The 15,739-nt window shown below is 49.3% G+C and overlaps 2 protein-coding genes across 2 annotated transcripts; one reads left to right on the forward strand and one right to left on the reverse strand.

The window, feature by feature from the left end:
• Positions 1 to 5,414: 5,414 nt before the first annotated feature.
• On the reverse strand, positions 5,415 to 6,209 carry LOC149914461 (olfactory receptor 14J1-like). Its single transcript, XM_090126358.1, has one exon. It carries the CDS (start codon positions 6,207 to 6,209, stop codon positions 5,415 to 5,417), a length of 795 nt encoding a protein of 264 aa, XP_089982484.1.
• Positions 6,210 to 13,255: 7,046 nt separating this feature from the next.
• Positions 13,256 to 14,230, forward strand: LOC149914462 (olfactory receptor 14C36-like). The gene has a single exon (XM_090126359.1). It carries the CDS (start codon positions 13,256 to 13,258, stop codon positions 14,228 to 14,230), a length of 975 nt encoding a protein of 324 aa, XP_089982485.1.
• Positions 14,231 to 15,739: the final 1,509 nt, after the last annotated feature.

The following is a 15,739-nucleotide window of genomic DNA, read 5'->3' on the forward strand; positions in this document are numbered from 1 at the left end:
TAATCCAGCACGAAGCATACAGCTGTTAATCAAACTGTGCGGTGACTGCAGCCTGCAATAGCTGACGGGCCATCCCTTGGCGCCTGGCTGGGGTCTGTGCTTTCAGGCTCACATCTGTCAGTGCCTCTGACAGGCCAGCAGCAGCACCTGGTTTGCACACTGGTTGTCAGATCCCCTCTTCCTCAGTCCCTGTGAGACCTTGTGTAAGAAAATGTCTTGGATATGGGTTTTCATCTCAGAAGCTTAAACTTTTCCCTGAAGTCTCCCTTCAGTCTTCTTTCCATTTGCCACACAGAGGTGGGCACTGCCTCCACGATGACCGAGAGTAGCTGAAGCACACATGAGAGCCCAGGAAAGGTTCCCCAGGACTCTCAGGAGACATTCTGGAGCATGAATTTGTAGGTAGGAAGTGCAACTGTGGGGTAGCACAGAGCTGCTGGGCAGGTGGTGCAGGTCCTCCTGCAGAGCTCTGTGTCCTTCTCCTTCCTGAGTCAGGTGCCACTTCCATCTCAGGAATGGAACAGCCAACAGAGGTGAGACAGAAACTTTTCAAGAAAAGGCTCAGGGTTGCATGAGAGACAGAATTCAGTGGTGTGGTGGCGGTGAGTTGAGCTGAAACTCAGCCCCACAGACCCTTAGCCTTGCAGCTCCTGTGGCTTGGTGACAGTGCTGCTGTGTGGCTGCAAACACAAGCAAGGACACACAGTGGGCACTTCTGTCACACAGACTGATTCCACCACAGCAAGTCCATCGTTAATGGAGATCTCCTCATGGCAGTGCCTGAAGGCTCAGGGCTTCTTTAAAAGTTGCTGCCAAGAACATTCCCAAGGAATGGACTGCACAGATTCCCACACTTACTCTCCCACTCATGCTAAAACCAAGCTTTAATTGCTAGCATTAAAATATTGTATTTAACAATTCTTAAATACCCTCACTGCAGCCCAAAACAGAACGCTAATCCGTAATGCTTACCTGTACCCTAACACTGTCCTGAAAACCTTAGCAGAACACCAAGCCCTCTCACTAAACCTTTGCTTACTTGCTGCCCCAAAAGGTGACGTCTAACCCCTAATCCCTATCCTGAACACCCAACACCCACAGACCCTGCTCCTGTGCTCTGCCCTCTTGAACATCAACCCCTCCCCTAACCCTAAACTTGGGTACTTGGCCCTTCAGGGCAGAGCAGGAATGGTGGAGTCTTAGAGCAAATCCATGTAATGCAGTGATGAATGTGAGGCGATGTCTGTACAGGAGGTGACGTGTGACTGATCAGCTTGAGGCCATAAGGAGGAGGTGGGTAGGAATGCTGCCATGAGCTCAGCTCTACCTCAGGCCCTCATGGGCCTTCAGGTGGCACGAGGCTGTGAAGGTGGCTGTGAGGTCACTTCTGTGTGTGCAGTTGACAGGCCAGCCCCAGGAGCGTGTCCCAGAAAGGAATGGTGTGCTGCCTTCTGCCTGAAGCAGCTGGTGGTCAGCCCTTGACTTCTGGCTGGGATCTGTGCACACAGGATCACATCTGCAGTGTCCCTGAGAGGCCGACAGAAAGTGCCAGGTTGCCGTGTTGCCAGTGGGATCCTCTCTGCCTGAGCACCTGGCAGGGCCCATGGAGGAAGAAGGAGGTTTGTGTAAGGGATTGTGATGGCTCTTCTGTGTGAGGACACAACTCGATAGCAGGAGGGATGTGACTTGGTTGTGTCTGTCCATGAAGCTGGCACGTGCCTTGGAAGATGATGGTGAGGTTCCTTCTTCTCAACGGCTGACAGGCCACAAGAAAGCTGATGGGTGGTGTTTCCATGCGGAAGTGATTTCCAACATGATGGAGTTGACCTTGGTAGTGGAAATGAGCAAAGGGGGGAAAAAACTCCCTCACAGTGCAGCTTGAACACTAGAGACTGGGCATGAGGAGGAAGATATGTCCCTGGAAGGGTTATGATGTGGGGCCATGCTGAGGGATCACTCCATGGCTTTGTGTCTCAAGGGACGTTCAGAGGGGCTTGAGAGACATCAGTGACATGACTGCAGTGCCAGGGTCAGAGTGGGGCAGAGAGGAGAGGTGGGTGTCTGCAGACCGCAGGGAAATAGGGGCTGGGCTGGAGCAGCATAGGAAATCCTGCAGAGGAGAAGGCAGTGGGTGCTGGTGAGGATGGAGGGCCCAAAAGCAATGAAATCTTTGTCCCCTTGGCCATGGTTTGTGAGGAGATTTGCTATGCTTATGGTAATGGGTCCTTAATGCCTCCTTGAATCTCTGTGCAGAGACTGGGAGGTGTCACACTGCTGTCCTTCACATGGAGTACAATCTGCCCCACCACACCAACCCCAGGATGAGCCCTGAGCTCATTCCCTCACATACGATGGATCTCCCCTCCAGGGTCTGGATGTCAGGCCTTGGTCTTTCTTCATCAAACAAACGAAGTGGTTTCTCAGCACAATACTTTACGTAACTTTAATCATTACCTCCAATTCCCTGCTCTAACAAGTCCAAGGGGAGGCTGTGTTGGTAATGTCCCTCAGTGGGCCCCATTACTACGCCAAGATCCCTCCTCTTTTTCTTCCAACTTTACTTTCTCAAGTGCTTACAACATTATCCACTCAATACCTGAGGTTCTTAGACCTGACATCAAATGTACCACGGGTCTCTCTGAAGTACAGCAAGTTGCAATGAGCCATGTCTGTTCCATAATGTGTTTGAAGTCAAGATTTATACAGATAGTTGGAGAGGTTTCATAATGTAGTAAAGAAAAAAGACTTCAAAGGGCACCCAATAAAAATGTTTTGTGTTTTAAAGTAGTGCATCTTGTTGCTTTTGGAGCATCATTCTGTTGGAGAGGATCCAGAGGAGAGCCATGGAAATGATCAGGGTGTTGGAACACCTCCTCTACTAAGACAGGCTGAGGGAGCTGGGCTTGTTCAGCCTGGAGAAAAGAAGGCTGCAGGGTGACCTCATTGCAGCCTTTCAGTACCTAAAGGGAGCCTACAAGCAGGAGGGGAATCAACTCTTTGAAGGGGTAGGTAACAGCAGGACAAAGGAAAATGGTTTGAAGTTGAGGGAGGGAAGATTTAGGTTGGCTGTCAGGGGGAAGTTCTTTACAGAGAGAGTGGTGAGGTGCTGGAGCAGTGCCCAGAGAGGCTGTGGATGCCCCATTCATCCTTGGAGGTGTTCAAGGCCAGGTTGGATGGGGCCCTGGGCATCCTGGGATGGTATTAAACGTGGAGGTTGGTGGCCCTGCATGTGGCAGGAGGGTTGGAGATCCACGATCCTTGAGGCCCCTTCAAACCCAGGCCATTTTGTGATTCTGTGATTCTCCAATTGATGTTGATCCAGAGAGTCTCCTAAGGAGATCTGCATAGGCAGGAAAAGCAATTGCTTGAGGTCTGACTCAGTACGGACAACCTGACTGCTCACCTCCCCAGGCCTGACGTGTCTGCTGTATGCCACCTGGCACTTGCATCACTTTTCCCGACAGCAGAATTCTCCACTGAAGTCTGGATGTTACAGTTCCTTTACACCATTCCTTCACCTGCTTTTCTTAGAGAACTGTTTGCAACAAGCACAGGATGTTGCTTCCTACTTTGAAACAAGCAACAGTAAAATACAATACAACTTCCCTAAAAACAGAGCATACTCCTCAGCCATATCCCACCAGCGTGGTTCGCCTAACCGAAAGGATAAGTACTTTACATAGGTAGATAGGAAACGATAAATATTAATAGGAAACACATATTAATTGAAGGATAAATGAGTGAGGATTATGATTAATTGAAGGATAAATGAGTGGGGAGCAAAGCTCCACTATGTGATCACAAGCATCCCATGCCATCTCCGGAGGCCCCAGGGACAGGCAGCTTTCCAAGAGGACCTACAGGAGACCAGAGCCCCTGGAAGCTGCAGATGGAACTTGGGAAGAGGGTCTCCGGGAAGTAACTGCCAACTGTTGTCTTTGTCCCTGTAGCTGCAGCCCAACCCAGCGCACTCAATGCCCCCCAGACAAGTCAGTGGAGCCCTGGGGGTGACTCAGCGCTGAAATGGCCACTGGGAAGCCAAGAAACTCTGATTTATTCTCAATAAACACAAACATCCGTGAACCACTATGGGTCATTGGTGTCAAGCTCTGCCCAAAAGTCTCAAGTATGGGTCACAGTCACTGTGGTGAAACCCATCACATTGGAAAAACGTCCCCACCCAACTATGGACATGAAAAAGGAACAGTGTGAAAAGACCCACCAGGTCAGTCCTCAGATGAGTAAAAATTTATCTGCTACAGAGGCGGAGAGCAGAAGGCATTGAATTGTGACTCAAAGAACTAAAGGAGGTCTAATTCATTTAATCCATGAGCTGATACAAACACTGTCAGAGTGAAGGACACTGGTTTATGACATAACGTGAGGAAGAAAGAAGGTGGTGTCCCTCAAGGGTCAGTCTTGACATGGATGCTCTTCAACATCTTCATCAGTGACACAGATGATGGCAGCATCGAGTGCACCCTCAGCAAGTTTGAAAATGACACCAAGCTGAGCAGTGCAGTTGATCCATTGGAGGGAAGGGAAGCTATGCAGAGGGACCTGGACAGGCTGAAGAAGTGCGACCATGTGAACCTAAAGAGGTTCAAGAAGGCTAAGCGCAAGGTGCTGCACTTTGGCTGGAGCAATGCAAGGTGTTTATACAGACTGGGCAAAGAAACACTTGAGAGCAGCCCTGCGGAGAAGGACTTGGGGGTCCTGGTGGATGAGAAGGTGGACACGAGCCAGCAGTGTGCGCTTGCAGCCCAGAAGTCCAACTGTGTTCTGAGCTGCATTAAAAAAGGGGTGGCCAGCAGGGAGAGGGAGGTGATTGTCCCCCTCTACTCAGCTCTTGTGAGGCCCCATCTGCAGTGCTGCATCCAGGCCTGGGGCCCCCAGTACAGGAAGGACGTGGAGCTCTTGGGGCGGGTCCTGAGGAGGGCCACTAAGGTGCTAAGAAGGCTGGAGAACCTCTCCTATGATGAAAGGTTGAGGGAACTGGGCTTGTTTAGCTTGGAGAAGAGAAGGCTGCAGGGAGACCTTATTGTGGCCTTCCAATACTTGAAGGGAGCGGATAAACAGGAGGGAGAACGACTGTGTACAAGGGTGAATGTTGATAGGACAAGGGGCAATGGTTTTAAACGGAGTCTGGGGAGGCTTAAGTTAGATATTAAAAGGAAGTTTATCACTCAGAGGGTGGTGAGGCACTGGAACAGCTTGCCCAAGGAGGTTGAGGATGCCCCATCTTGGAGGCATTCAAGGCCACTCTGGATGTGACTCTGAGCAGCCTGGTCTGCTGGTTGGCAACCCAGCCTGTGGCAGGGGGGTTGAAACCAGATGATCATTGTGATCCTTTTCAATACAGGCCATTCAATGACTCTGTGATAACATAGGCATCTTGCGGAAAAGGCTGTGAGTCATTTGTTGAGACAGATGAGAAGACAATCCCTGCTGAAATTTGTCCATGATATCATTTTCCGAACTGCATCCTTGAGCTCCTGGTTCCTCATGCTGTAGATGAGGGGGTTCAGTGTGGGAGGCACCACCGAGTACAAAAATGACACCACCAGGTCCAGGGATGGGGAGGAGATGGAGGGGGGCTTCAGGTAGGCCAAAAAGTCAGTGCTGACAAAGAGAGAGACCACGGCCAGGTGAGGGAGGCAGGTGGAGAAAGCTTTGTGCCGTCCCTGCTCAGAGGGCATCCTCAGCACGGCCCTGAAGATCTGCACATAGGACATAACAATGAAAACAAAACACACAAATACGGCAAGAACACTAAACATAATAAAACCAATTTCCCTGAGGTAGTCTAATTCTGAGCAGGAGAGCTTGAGAATCTGGGGGATTTCACAGAAGAACTGGTTGATGGCATTGCCTTGGCAGAGTGGCATTGAAAATGTATTGGCAGTGTGCAGCAGGGAATAGAGAACCCCAGTGCCCCAGGCAGCTGCTGCCATGCTGGCACAAGCTCTGCTGTCCATCAAGGTCCCATAGTGCAGGGGCTTGCAGATGGCAACATAGCGGTCATAGGACATGATGGTGAGAATGCAATACTCTGCGGAAAACAAAAACAAAAAGCAAAAGACCTGTGCAGCACATCCTGAGTAGGAGATATGCCAGGTGCCCCAGAGGGCATTGGCCATGGCTTTGGGGAGAGTGGTGGAGATGCAGCCCAGGTCGAGGAGGGCGAGGTTGAGGAGGAAGAAGTACATGGGGGTGTGCAGGCGGTGGTGGCAGGCTACGGCTGTGCTGATGAGGCCGCTGCCCAGGAGGGCAGCCAGGTAGATGCCCAGCAAGAGCCAGAAGTGCAGGAGCTGCAGCTGCTGCGTGTCTGCCAACACCAGCAGGAGGAACTCGCTGATGGAGCTGCTGTTGGGCATCTGCAGTTCCTGGGCATGGAGTCCTGTGCAGAGTGCAGAAAATAATGACAGAAATCAAGATAACTTGCAGACACTCTCCTCCTCCTGCAATGCTATAGACATGTTTCTTTCTTTGAAAAATGTTCATTTAACTCCATAACTTCAATTTCCTTGCATGAGCTTTAGTGTACCTTAAGAAGTAGAAGCTGAAAGAGCTCTTACTTTCCTCTCGTTTCCTAATCATATCTCAGCTTCCTAGATAATTTTCTCTTACAATCAATTTCCATCCCTCATATCTTTATGCTGTCTGCACTCACAGTGCCCATCCCTACCTCTTTTCTGCCCTTAAATTTCTGTTAGAGAAAGCTGTCTGTTTTCAGGATAAGAGCATTATTCATGTCAGCAGAAAACGATAGCAATTTCAGCTGAAAGCACTTTAGGAGAATGTTCATATAAGGGCAAATTGTGAATGGTACAATTCAGGATTCTCAGAGATGTGTTCATATTTCACATCTCCTTTCAGAATTCTGCCTCCAACTCATTCTCCTTCCCTAAGAACAGGTGTTGGAAAATCCCTGCCTTGTCTCTCCTCCTGCAAAGCACCCTTGGAAAAAAAAACACCCAGTGGTGAGTGTAGCTGTTATCCCCCTGCCCCAGGCAGCAGCTGTAGCAGCAGAAGACCTCTGCCCTGCCCTGCCGTGGGACTCCTTCCCCCCACACATCTCCCCGCAGCGCCCTGGGCAGCTCCCCGGGCAGGCTGAGTGCTGAGTGCTGAGTGCTGAGTGCTGAGTGCTGAGTGCTGAGTGCTGAGCCTGGCAGGCGGCAGAGTCAAAGCCTGCAGTGAGACTTACCTTGTCAAAGGCTGTGAGCAGTGCTCCTGCAGTGAACTCAACACCTGCTCAAACCATACATATCCTATAAGCTCTCTGCCCTTTCTCTCCTCTCCTCCTGTCACCTGCAGGCTGTGCTGTGCAGAAGAGCTGCTCCTGGGCACAGCTGTCTCTCTGCAGCGCTGCCCACTTGTAGGAGCTCCCTGAGTCCCAGGAGCCCAGCCCAGCTCAGCAGCAGAGGATGTCATTTTCTCTTCCTCACTGCTCTCCCTGGAGATGCCCTTGGGGGCTGCAGGGCTGGCAGCTCCTGATAGACAACAGGGTCATCTCTGCAAAACGTACTTTGAAGTCAGATGAATTAATCACCAGTAGCCAAGCTGTTTTCGGAAGCATTGTTTGTCCTAACAGATTGTGTGTGCTGAGCAAAGCTGCCAATGCCCCATCTGGTGTCATGGTTTTATGATTCTTGTTATCAGTATTCCACATCATAACATCATGTAAAGCACCGGGAATGAAAGAGTTAATACTCCAGTTCTGTGGACGGACAACTTTCTGGATACCTGGTTCTCAGAAGAGAAGAAGAACCGCATATCCCAGGGGACTCTGAGTTCAGAGGGGAAGATAAGCCGTGGGAGGAAGACCTGGGATCTCTCACTTGCTCGCTGCCTGGCAGTGTGTGGCTGCGCGCCCCAGCCGTGCGCCTTCAGTTCAAAGTAAGGCTTTTGGTTTCAGACACTTGCTCTCTCATTATATTTGAGTTATTACCCTAAATTCCAATTTTATTTTATAACATTGTGTTATCTTACATTCCAGTATCATGTTTAGTAAAAATAAGTTTCCTTCTTCAATCATTGATGCTGTTCTTTAATATTTTTATTAGTATAATTTTCTTAATATTTTATTTTATTTTATTTTATTTTATTTTATTTTATTTTATTTTTTGGCCAGTGGGACTGCCAAGCCTTCAGCCCTCTGTCACGGACACACATTGATCCAGATAACTCCGTAACAAGACAACACACTCAGTCATATGCTCTGCTTTTAGGACGGGTGTGTGGAGCCAAACGTTGGACCTGATGATCACTATGGGTCCTTCCCATTGTGGGTTGTGCTAGGATTCCATGACAAGCTGGATACAAGCACGGTGGGTTGGAATGACTGTGGTGTCACTGTGGGTAGGAGTTCAGTAACACAGTCACGATGTTCTCTCAAAAGTGTTGGGAGCAGTGCTGTCAGAATTACTGAGTTATGGCAGTGATCATTATTACAGTGATGTCAGAGTCACTGTGCTGTAAAGGGGAGACAAGCTCAGTGATTTCAGCTCCACTGTGTCGTCACAGCTGATATGAGCACAGTGGTGTTGCAGTCAGACAGGAGCTCTGCATGTGGGTGAGCATCAAACACGGCATCCCCAGAACCAAATGCTACCAGTGAGGAAATGGTGCCTCCACCTTGGGCCTGGGAGTTCAAAGTTCTGTTGTGATTGACTGCTTGTTCAGACTGAGCCCCTCTCACATCCCACATCCTGGAATGAGACACACTGCCCACATGGGACTTGGGCCTCACGGCATCCTTGCACCCCATGCAGAGTCTGGCAGCTGCTGTGCCCTGGTCTTTCATTTGACATCAGACAAACCTCCATCCCACTGCCCCAGGAAGGGCCCTGAGCCAGCACGAGGGACACGATCTCCCTGCCAAGGCTCTGGGGATCAGGCCTTGGCCTTTCTGCTTCAGAAGACAAAGGAGGCTTTGCTCAGCATCACAGCCACCATCCCAGTGCCTTGGTCTGCCTGCAATCATGGCTTCCAATTATCTGCTCTAACAAGTCCCTGGGGAAGCTGGCTTGTCCATGGCCCTCAGTGGGGCCCATTACTACTCCAAGAAACTTCACTGTTCCTTCTGACTTTGTACTCTTGAGCACTTCGTGCAATCTTCTTTCTGCACTGGAGGTGATGGACTCAGCAGCAAATGCCCCCTGGGGCCCATGACAACCTGAAGAGCTTTCCTGTGCCTTGTGCCTTCCTGTCATCTTCTTCAGGTGTTCAGAACTTGTACAGCAAACTGGACAGGTATCTGGAGACATCTAAAAGAGGAAGAGAACAACAGGCATTAATGAAGTCTATTTAGTTAGTTAGTTATGGTTCAGTTTAAACAAGAATTTAAAGCAACACTTTGCAACTGATATTGACCCAGGATGTCCCCTAATGAGCTCTGCTCTGTCACTGTGTGGACAGCTCCCCATCAGGCTTCCGTTTTCCTTGCTGGACAAGCCCAGCTCCATCAGTCTCTCCTCACATGTGAAGTGCTCCATCCCCAGTCACCTTGAGTGAACCTTCCCAAACTCACTTTGTCTTGCTCTCATCAGCCTTGTGTTGGGGATCTGAACTGTAGAGGCAATGCTCTGGATAATGCCTTCCCTCCATCATACACCCATTATCTTCTTCATATTAAAAAACTGGAAACTTGATTTCTTACCAGATTTCCAAATTCTGAAACAAGGAAGAATAGTTATTAATTACAGGAGATACTAACATTAAACATTTGGAAGGAATTCTTAACATTTCTAAGATCATGATTGTGAGGCATGGAACAGCTGTGGAACAGGTAGCCCAGAGAAGTGGTGGATGCCCCATCCCTGGCAAAGTTCAAGATGTCAAGGGCCCCAAGCATCCTCATGTACTGGATGACAGCGCTGCCCACAGCAAGGGAGCTGAAACTGGATGGTCTTTTAGGTCCTTCCGATCCAAGCCATTCAAGCATTCTGTGGTTCCTGTCAGTCTCGTCCAACTCAGAATCCTGTTTGCTTAGGTATTCCCTGATCACCTCTTCTTTCACCAAGGACACATCTGCCATGCACCAACAATTCCCACCTGTCTCTGCCTCCTAGGATTCCAAGAAGACCAGACCAACTAATAAACCGTGAGGTCAGGAAGGAAATGAGTATCAGAGACGTTTCCATGTCCTGTCTCACCATGTTCCCTACACCATTCTACTGTGGGCCCACATTCTCGCTAGCCTTTCTTTTGTAGACTACATATTTCTACAAGCCCTTCTTGTCTGTGATATGCCTGGGCACATTCAATTGCAGTTGAACTCTGACTTTCCTAGACTCATCTCAGGAACACTGGACAAAGTCTCTGCATTGCTGCCAGGTGCTCACTTCTTGTTTCCATTTCCTGTACGCTTCCTTTCTGTGTTTGGGTTAGAGCAACACAATCAATTCACAATAATGCAGGATTTCTGACATCTTAACTTGCCTTCCTCTTCCTCGGAATGGAAATATTCTGCTTGGAAGCCAAGTTGCTTAGATAGTTGCCACATTTTTTGACCCTATTCCCTCAGTGCCTTTCCCTGCTGTTCTGTACACCACAGACACTTGAAGAAGCCAAGGTGTGCTCTCCTGAAGCCCAAAGGTGTGAGCTTCTCATTTGCCCTCCCTTCAGATTCCTCAGCTCCACCATCCCATGGCCACTGCAGACCAGCTTCTCTTTCACATTCACATTCCCCATCAACCCTTCCTTGGCAGTATGAGATGCAGCAGAGCACCTCTGCTCTTTGGCTCCTCTATGGCTTGGTCAAGAAGCTGCCAGCTGTGCTCTCCAGGGTTCTTCTGGATGGTGCATGCCCTGCTCTGCTGTCCCTGCAGCAGACACTGCAGTGGAAAAAGCCCCCAAATGGGACAAGGGCCTGACAAAACGAGGCTCCCATCTGCACGTAAAGGGCACCTTCCACTTGCTCTTCCTGATCAGGAAGCCAGGAACAGACACCGTTGGTCTCCTCTGTTTGCCATTGCCATTGCCATTCACTCTGACCTGGCTGCTCTGCCTCCCCCAAGATGAGCTCAGTGCACTCTCTGAAAGGGCAGTTGCCCTTCCTTGTCTCTTTTGGAAGCCATTTCACCACATCCCTGAGATCCAAACAAGACCTCAGGTCTGCAACTCTTCAAAGCTTTCTAGCCCAGCATGTGCTGGTGTTCTCATTAGTGAAAAAGCACAGAAGAAAACAACCTATTCAGGATGGGTCATTGGATTCAGTGCATCCATGGTATTTATGAAGATGGCACAAAGGCATTGGATCCACTGTGGGGCGTCAAGTTGACTAAGCAGCACAGACACTCCTGGATCTGTCTTTCCTGAAGGCCCTGTGCTGCATTTGCAGCTGCATGTGAATGTGCTGGACAGCCTGGAGAACTGGCATGACATGACATGACGTGGCTGCTTCTGACACCGTTTGCTTGAGAGCCCATAGAAAACTGAAGTGTTTTCTGTTAAACAATACAGATGTGTTAGCTCTGTCGTGCCTTGAGCTCCAGAATATTCAGCAGATGTAGAACAGAGAAAGATCTGCCTCTTCTTTTGAGAGCTCATCCATTTAGTCAGCTGCACACCTCTGCATGCTCCATGGAGAAAAGTGAAAAAAGACACACAAGTGCCATAAATTGCCATAAATGCAAGGGTCTGATATCATTTAGGATGGCCAAGAATATCTCCATCCCCTCTCTGGCCCTCAGCTGATGCTCAGGAAGGAAAGGAGGTGTCTGAGTCAGGGATTTCCCACGCACTTCCCAAGCACTAGCACACATCCAGGAGCACCCCAGGCACCTTGGTCATCACCCAGGGCCTGTGTGTGGGCAACTGACTCCCCGCTGAAGGACCAAGGACTCGGAGCAGGAGCTCACATGCAGGCAACTCCTTGTGCACATCTGAACTGAACCAGAGGAATCCCTGAAACTCCTGTTGGTCCGTGGGGAGCAGAATCTGATTTCAGCCCCAGAGTTTCCAACTAGCGATGAAATGCCTGCACTACCTCAGCTGGATCAGTGCCCTGCCCAGGGGAAGTCCACCCTTCCTGACCTTCTCAGTGTGTCCTTTTTGTTTCAGCAAACACTCTCTAATCATATGTCTGGAATTAGTCACTGTCCACTGGGCGTTTGGTTGTTAACTAAGCAGATTTCAAAGTAAAGTCACGACACTGTTGTTTTTCAGGAGCTGTTGGCCATGGAGATGCAGGGACATCTCAAGGGAGATTACCTGGGGAAAAAAAAATCACATCCTCTGTTGCTGAGTTGGGCCAGGCTCCTGGGACACAGGAAGCTCCTACAAGGGGGCAGTGCTGCAGAGAGACAGCTGTGCCCAGGAGCAGCTCTTCTGCACAGCACAGCAGGGCTGGGGGCATGATCCGCAGGTGACATGAGCATAGAAGAGAGAGGAAGGAGAGTTACAGTCTATGTGGAGTGTGAGCAGGCTGTGAGCTCACGGAAGGAACACTGCTCACAGCCATAGACACGGTAAGTCTCTGGCTGCAGGCAGTGCTGCTGCTTTTACTGGAGGGATCACTAAATCAGGGACTTCCCATTGCAGATCAGGATGCAGAGAGTCTGTGTTTCTTTATTACGAAAATGACTTGTTCCATATGAGGGCTTTCTCCCTCAGGGCAGGGGCCTTCAGCTGCCACAGCTTCTGCCTGGGGCGGGGGACTCACAGATTCCCTGCATGCCAAAATGTTTCTAAGGATGCTGTGCAAGAGAAGAGACAAGGCAGGGGAAGGGAAAGGACTGGAGGCAGAAATCTAGATGGGGCTGTTCACTTAGAACACATCTCTGAGACTCCTGATTCACACTATTCTCACTCATTCTGTGAACAGTCACACAATGTGCATTCAGCCTCTCCTCTCTTGAAGGATAGAACAAAATTACAATACTGTCGTATTCTCCAGACATGAATAATGAAATTAACCTGCAGTCGGGCAGCTTTCTCTAACAGAAATGTAATGGCACATAGGATGGGACTGGGTGCTTTAAAAGCAGTTGGGTTAAAGACAGGGAAAGAGATGAAAATATCCAGGGAGATGGGATAAGATTAAAAAATGAGAAAAATATATAAGCTGCATACTCGTCTTCTGCTTATGGAATGCTAAACTTCATGAAATTAAATTGAAGTTATGGAGCTAAATGAACATTGTGCAGAGAGAAAGAAAAAAAAAAAAAATATAGCAGAAGATGTGCCTCTGAGAATGATCTTGACATTATCTTCTGCACTCTGCACAGGACTCCATGCCCAGGAACTGCAGATGCCCAACAGCAGCTCCATCAGCGAGTTCCTCCTGCTGGCGTTGGCAGACACGCGGCAGCTGCAGCTCCTGCACTTCTGGCTCTTGCTGGGCATCTACCTGGCTGCCCTCCTGGGCAACGGCCTCATCAGCACAGCCGTAGCCTGCCACCACCGCCTGCACACCCCCATGTACTTCTTCCTCCTCAACCTCGCCCTCCTCGACCTGGGCTGCATCTCCACCACTCTGCCCAAAGCCATGGCCAATGCCCTCTGGGACACCAGGCACATCTCCTATGCTGGATGTGTTGCCCAGACATTTCTGTTTGTCTTTCTGCTATCAGCAGATTATTCTCTTCTCACCATCATGTCCTATGACCGCTACGTTGCCATCTGCAAGCCCCTGCACTACGGGACCTTGATGGACAGCAGAGCTTGTGCCACCATGGCAGCAGCTGCCTGGGGCACTGGGGTTCTCAATGCTTTGCTGCACACTGCCAGCACATTTTCTCTGCCTTTTTGCCAAGGCAATGCAGTGGACCAGTTCTTCTGTGAAATCCCCCACATCCTCAAGCTCTCCTGCTCACACTCCTACCTCAAAGAGATTTGGCTTCTTGTGATCAGTGCCTCTTTAGCATCTGGGTGTTTTGTTTTCATTCTTTTCTCCTATGTGCAGATCTTCAGGGCCGTGCTGAGGATGCCCTCTGAGCAGGGACGGCACAAAGCCTTCTCCACGTGCCTCCCTCACCTGGCCGTGGTCTCCCTCTTTGTCAGCACAGGCATGGCTGCCTACCTGAAGCTCCCCTCCATCTCCTCCCCATCCCTGGACCTGGTGGTGTCATTTCTGTACTCAGTGGTGCCTCCAGCCGTGAACCCCCTCATTTACAGCATGAGGAACCAGGAGCTCAAGAACACGGTGAGGAAAATGATGCCCTGGTCACATTTCAGCAGGCATAAACTTCACATGTCTCAACAAGTGACTCAGTCTGTACAATAACAAACTTATGTTTCTTACTGATTATAATATTTATTTATGTTTATCACTTCATTTTTCTTTGCTGTTCATATATATGTGTGTGTGTGTGTAATTATCATTAGTGGTTATCATGGTCCTACACATATGTTTGGCTTCCTTCTACTTGTACTGAGGCATCACCGTGCTCTCATTCTCCTGGAGCCCATAGGAACTCTGGCTCAGTGCTGACTTTCTCACAGCCTCCATGTTCCACCTCTGTGTCTGCAGGCAAATGAGATGCCAGCAGGCACCGTGGAGCTGATATAGGCTTGATTAGCAAATGGGATCAATGTATTAGCCGGTTGAACAATATATTACTTTAGCAGAAGGAATCAGTGTGTGCTCGTCGTAAAACTTCTGTGTTTAGCTTTGACTGGTGTGTGAACAGCCCTGTTTTTATCAATGATCCTGTTTCACAGAAGCTCTGAAATCACTTTTTTGCCTCCACCAGGTGCAAGGACTTGTTCTTGGGTTTGACATAACTGTTTGCACTTACACCAGACCAAGATAGAAAGTTGTTGATTGTGGCAAGACAAGCAATGGAAGTTTGCCAAATTGGGGGGAAAGAGCTAAAAGGTGAGCCAGGGTGCACCGTGATGAAGAGGAAGATGAACTAAAGGGGAGGAAGTAGGTGCTGTGAGAAGGAGGACATGTGGTGTCAGGGGCTGTGCTGGGGGCCCATCTCTGTACCACTGCACACATGCTGCCCCACACAGTGCCTGCACTGAGCTGCCAGGGGCTGCCTGTGGGGCGGTGGGGCCGGGCTGTCCTGCAGAGGGGAAGGCACACGGAGCCTCATGCTGCGGGGCTGGGACCCCAAAATCAGCCTGGAACTCAGCGCCCAGCTGCGCTGTGCTCACCTTGCCTGGCTCCCAGGTGCCCCCTGTGCTGCTCTGTCACTGCCCCTCTACAGGACAGGGGAGAGAACTCATCTCAGCAATTCCTGGGTTGAGGCACAAAGCGTTTTATTCTTTCTTTGCTTAAAACCCAAAGACAACAAACTGTGTGTGTCAATGCCTACATATCACTGCAGGGTTTTTTGTTGTTGTTGTTTGTTTGTTTTTTTTCTGCACACTTGGGATCAGCGATTGAATTCTGCGTCCCTTTCACGTTAATATATTGTTTGAAACTGCACCTAACCCACAACACATGTTTCTGTTATTCTATGTAATATAAATTATTTCCAACACATACATCTGCTCACTGTTAGTTACGATTTCACATCCTCTTCTTCCTTACCTATTTACTCTAATCCAAGTGATATGCCATGTTTCTATTTAATCTTTATTGTCTCATGTCCTGACTTTTTTTCCCTAATATTTAATAATAACTTCCCAAATTACCCCTGTGTACAAGTTGTTATTTCTGTTCTTGTTGTCAGACCCAGTCTGTTGTGTCACTGCAGCTCTGGTAATGATTCCTTTGCTGAACTCCAGACCATTCCAATAACAGCTCTCTGGGTACTGAAGGGAAGGTTGCTAAGTTACAGAA

Source organism: Phasianus colchicus, chromosome 29, assembly GCF_987193195.1.
Source record: "Phasianus colchicus chromosome 29, bPhaCol1.hap1.1, whole genome shotgun sequence".
Taxonomy (NCBI): Eukaryota; Metazoa; Chordata; class Aves; order Galliformes; family Phasianidae; genus Phasianus; species Phasianus colchicus.